At 38.1% G+C, this 5,703-nt stretch overlaps 1 protein-coding gene across 1 annotated transcript in view; it reads left to right on the forward strand.

Annotated features, from left to right (window-relative positions):
- LOC102853581 (chromosome unknown open reading frame, human C7orf57) overlaps positions 1–5,075 on the forward strand; it is a 128,787-nt gene extending 123,712 nt beyond the window's left edge. Inside the window, exons 6-7 of the mRNA XM_006901618.1 lie at positions 2,910–3,127; positions 5,050–5,075. Coding sequence (XP_006901680.1) covers positions 2,910–3,127; positions 5,050–5,075 — 244 coding nt within the window. The remainder of the gene's footprint in view (positions 1–2,909; positions 3,128–5,049) is intronic.
- Positions 5,076–5,703: the final 628 nt, after the last annotated feature.

Raw genomic sequence — 5,703 nt, forward strand, 5'->3', positions numbered from 1 at the left:
TAATATTCTTATTTTTAATTTTATTGAAATATGCAGAGGTTTTCTGGCAGCAAATCTTTGAAAATTTTTTTCTCTCTTATTTTGGTCTTCAGCTCTCTTATAATTCTAAAAACATGTACTTTTTTCCTGTTAATGATGTGTCACATAATCAAGATGTTTAATGAGTTCTTAGGCTTTCTTACTTTTTCTCCTTTTTATTAATTGTTCCTCTACCAGATTGGTATAAGAGGATTGGCCTCTTCTTCATGGATTTAGACTTCCATGAATTTAGTTTTATTGCTTCATTCTCAGTGTGTTATCTGTTTCTAAAATTTGGTCTTAAACTTCTGTATGTCTAGTCATTGTTATTTTGCAAATTGCATGATTAGTGGAACTCTCATGGTGTACTCGATAGAAGGTTGTACTACTAACCCAAAGTTCTTTGACAGTTAAAATCTACCAGACATTCTTTGAGAAAGATAAGCTGCCTCCTGTAAGTGTATGTGCTGAATGAGTCAAACTTCATTCATTGGCAATCATCATCATCATCATAACTGCATATTAACTCTATAATTTTGTCCTCGTATTTTTTCCCTGAATTATTCTAGAGTTTAGTCTCTGGTGTTTATTTAAATTTTGCTTGTTTATTTTCCTCGATTTCTTTCTTTGCCTGGATGTGCTCACTGAGTTGTGCCAGGAACAACCACCTAGGCCAACTGATTGGGAGAGATCTTTATTTGTTCCCATTCCAAAGAAAGGTGATCTGACAGAGTGTAGAAATTATTGAACAATAGCAATGATATCACATGCAAGCAAGAGTCAGCTGAAGATTATCCAAACACAACTGGAACAGCATATCAACAGAGCACTGCCTGAAGTACAGGCTGGGTTTAGAAGAGGCCGTGGTACTAGGGATATTATACCTAATGTCAAATGGATTTTAGCTGAACTTAGAGAGTATCAGAGAAATGTCTATCTGTGTTTCATTGACCATGCAAAGGTATTTGACTGTGTAGATCACAATAAACTGTGGCTAACTCTGAGAAGAATGCGAATCCCACTTGATTGTGCTTATGCAAAACCTATACTTGGACCAGGAGGCAGTTGTCAGACCACAGCAAGGAAATACTGCATAGTTCAAAATTGGGAAGGGTGTGCATCAAGGATGTGTCCTATCTCCATATCTTTTTAATCTATATGTGGAACAGATTATCCAGGAGAAATGTGGCATCAGGATTGGAAGTAGACTCATCAACAGTCTGCATTATGCAGATGACACAACCTTGCTTGCTGAAACTGAGGAGGACCTGAAGCGTTTGTTGCAGAAAGTCAAGGACTGCATCCTTCAATATAGATTGAAATTCAACATCAAGAAAACAAAGATTCTTGGCAAGCTCTGGTGGCCTAGTGGCAAGAAGCTGCACTGCAATCCCAGAGGTGAACAGTTCAAATCCTTCAGCTGCTCTGCTGGAGTAGGAGGGACAATCTCCTCCTGTACCAGTCAGATCCAATCTGACAGTGTACACACACACACACACAAGGGGAAAAAAAATTTAAAGAACAACAACAAAAATGCTCACCACTGGGCCGATTGGCAGCATCATTATGGATGGTGAAGAGATTGAGATTGTCAACAGTTTCAGTTTGCTTGGCTCTACAAGCAACACTCTTGGTACCAGCAGCCAGGAAATTAAAAGACTAATTGCATTAAGAAAGTCTGCTGTCAGAGAACTTTCCAGAGTCCTGAAGAGCATGATGTCAGTCTGGAGGCTAAAGTGCACCTGATACAGGTCATGGTCCTTGCAATTACTTGCTATGCATCAGTAAGCTGGACAATGACTATGGATGATAGAAGAATTGATGACTCCGAGCTGTGGTGCTGGAGAAGAGTATTGAATATACCATGGACTGCTAGGAGAAGAAACAAGTTCATCCTGTAGAGGGTGAAGCCAGGCTGCTCCTTGGAGGCAAGGATTCTGAAGCTCCATCTGACCTACTTTGAACATATTGCTAGGCAAGATAAGTCCTTGGAGAGGGGCATCATGCTTGGGATTGTGGAGGGACAGCACAAGAAAGGAAGACCCTCGATGAGATGGGTTGATTTAGTGATTGGTGTAATGGGGTTATGTGCATCAGAGACAATAAGATTGGCACAGGATAGAGCAGGGTTTAGAGCTGTTGTAAAGAGTGTTGCTATGAGTTGCAGGCCACTCAATGGCACATAACAACAACAACATATACATTAAAATACACACACACACATAAAATTTATTTAGTTCATTCTCCAGTAACTCCATTACCATTATGTCTCAAGGTAGTTTCTGAGTTTTTCATTTGGGCCATTTGCTGGCACCATCTTGTTAGGTGACTTTATATTTATTGTTGGTTTTGTACTACTAAAGTGTTACTGTTTATTAATTTTCTTTTTGTTGCTGCATCCTAACTTTTAAAATTATGTTTTATTTTTCTTTATCTAGGCAGGTAAGTTGGGAATGCTACTCTTGTAAATAGTGGGGCCAGTGAATCACTTGCCACCTGTCTCTAACTGGGTGAGGTGGTAGCTGGGTAAATGAAATTGGATTTGTTCACTGATGTTTCCATGTGCTCAAATCAATCAAGTTGGAAGTGCACTCCTTTCTTCAGTCCAGTGGCCCCAACCCGCCCCAAATGCACTCCAGTATGCAATCTTAATTCTGGATTCCTGTGGTAATCATAATATGCTATCACATATCACTTTTAAACTGTTCTCTCTCTCATCTGTTTCAATTCAATATACATATATCTTAATGAAGACTTGTTTCTCTTTATTTCATTTTAAAGAAGACGGGACTGTGAGTAACAGTTTACTCTGGGGAAGTGGATTTTGTGTTGATATAGTTCTTTTTGGTTTTGTACTCATATTTGATTTTTTTTTCTCCCCTCTCTGTGAGGCCTGGTCAAAAAACCTACTCACCAACAAACTTTTCAAAACTCATTAGCAATGGTTACAAGGATGAGTGGTTACAGCAGCGAGCCAATTCTGAGAAGAGGAGCCAGCAGACATCAAGAACTTCTGCATCATCTCAGTCCACAGAGGACTCAGAAGGACACCAGAACACAGTGATGCTTCCAGATGAAGAGGTCACTGAGAGCTCTTCCAAAGCTGAAGGTGAATCCTCACCACCACCCCCTGGAGTACTGGTTAACTGTGACAGCAGATACATTTTCATATTTCATTTTAGTCCTAAATAACCTGAAATTAGTGATCTAGAAACTGTTTAAAAGTCAACAGAGGTCATCTAGGCATCTTTGCATACTAAATGGGCAGCACTGAAAGAATATGTCTAAGCTCAGCATGTTTCTCCTTTGTTGTAACCCTCCCACTTCTACTCCTGTGGTTCCAAGTGATTATGAGTGAGCATGCTCCAACCTCACATCTTGAAGGTGGGGTCTAATGGGTGCCAACTTTACCCTCGGAAGCCAAACAGCTTGTTCCAGTTGTAAAAAGACAGTCTCTTTCTTTTCTTTTTTCTTTTTTGCTTTCTCCTTTCCTGTTTGCTCTTCTTTCAAATGTGAATCTTTTCCATCAACAGTCCAATGTGGGTCCACAAATCCATTGAAATACAAATCTCCTCAGAGTACTGCATGACACTTAATATTTTGGCTTGATAATGCCCCGATCCCCTCTACCAGATTCTGTTTTTGAGAAGCTATTTCTTGGGCATATCTTCCCTTTTAGTACTCCAAATTAAGAATTGGCCAAATACAGAATTACACTTTTTCTAACTGTACACTATCCATTGTTGTAGGGAAGAATTGTTGGCTTGCAGAGCAGGGAGTCATGTGGATTGCTGGCCTGTTGACTCAACTTGGACCCATATGGGAGATAGGGCTCAGTGAGGAGACCAAGAGGTCTGGAATGCAGGGAGAAATGTGTACTCCCAAGCTTGCAGCTGATGCCCATTTAAACTTAGCCACAGATGACTGGGATTTAGTTGACCAGAAACCCACATAGGTGACGAGAAAGATGATCCATGCTGTGAACTAAGGCTTAGTGCTTTCTGATGGCTTTCTGGACTGAATGAGGCTTATGGATGCAGATACTCAAAAGTTTTCAAGTTGAGCAGAGGATTCTTCAGCAAAAGGCATGTGTTTGTTTCTTCAGAGTACTGGTTTGATACGGGTGGAAAAATCAGCAATTGGATATCTAAAAGGAGAATATTAGGACATGAAGCAATGTAGCTGGCTTGCTTACTTACTTTCATAAAAGTAACTATTTGGTAGGATGATTGGAAGGAAGGGGAAAAAATCCCCACCAAAATAAAAATGAACAATTTATGAAGGACTGTATGAAACATAATGTACTTGAATAAAACACAATGTATATGAATGATAAAAATATTAATTTTTGAAAAGTCTGTTTCATAGCGTGCCAGTTTAAAAAAAATAGTCAACAGAGATATTAAGGTTACAACAAATAAATAGTTTAGAAGATACCTTGTGATTAAGTGTTCAAAAAACTGTATTAGTTTCTGGGTTTTGTTTTAAAAGGTCGTAAATAGAATTGGTTTGAGGTGTGTTCTTGTTAAACCTATTACATTTATGTTTAGTTCCTGGGGTTCTACAAATTATTGCCCTTTGTACCTTTAAGCAACTGGCTTTTACTTTGGAGAACTCCGTTCTTTCATTAAGGGAGCAGAAAGTGTGTTAGGGCTCTTCAAGTATTTGAAATGTTGATATAATTTTTTTTTTAAAAAGTGTTATTTCTCTTTTCCTTGCTCCATCCAGTCCCTTACTCTAGCAGCAATGCCTCAGTTACATGTGGTGGATATTCAGGTGTTCCTGGCTTGCTCACTTTGTATCCTGCCTGCCACCACCAGTTTTGTTAGTTACATACTATTCCTTCTATTATTGTGAATAACCAGACCAAGTTAGTTTTGCACTAACAATATCAACTGTGTTTTATAACTAATGTTGTTATTGTTTAAATAATAGTCTTTTTTTACTAATTTTCTGAATAATAATGGCTTAATACCGATTTATTCCATTAAATTGTACAGCTACTGTACTTGTGTTTGTTTTTTATTACAGAATCTTCTCCAAGTGAGTACCTGTAGAAAAACTGAAATGCAGCAAACCATAAAAGCTCCTTACCAGAAACAGCCAATCACACAGGTGGATATAGTTCTTAATTCTGCAACTTGAAGTCTCAGCAGCCTGGAATTTCTTTTTCTTCTGCTCCAAACTGCATGTATTCTAGCAATAAAACCATGTGCCATAATCAGAGCTCTGGAAACACACACTGGGGACAGCAAAAAGAAGGAGCATTTTCACGAGTAAAATAAAATTATTTTATTCTTTAATGTGTATTACAAAAGAATAAACATACTTGAGTTTAAATCATAGATTTGCATTTTGCTACTACTGATGATACAAGAGACATGAAATTAAAGAATGGAAAAGAGATGCAAGAAGTGGTGCGGAAACTTGATTAAACTTAAGAAAGGCAGTGAAAGCAGAGGCATACTTGGCTGTTGGATTTTAGTGTTCATGGTCTACATAGTTAGTCTTAAGTGGTAGAATTGATCTTACCAACAACAAGATGGATATTCTAATCAAGGGGTTATAGTTGGTTATAAATTTAGAAATTGTCAGCAAATACATCATGATTTGCATTATGTAATCTGTATATTTAAATTACTAGCAAGACACAATTTGAGAAGCATTCTGGCCATTGAACAATAA

Source organism: Elephantulus edwardii, unplaced genomic scaffold (genome assembly GCF_000299155.1).
Source record: "Elephantulus edwardii isolate Elephantulus edwardi_28Jun2011 unplaced genomic scaffold, EleEdw1.0 scaffold00339, whole genome shotgun sequence".
NCBI classification, from domain to species: domain Eukaryota; kingdom Metazoa; phylum Chordata; class Mammalia; order Macroscelidea; family Macroscelididae; genus Elephantulus; species Elephantulus edwardii.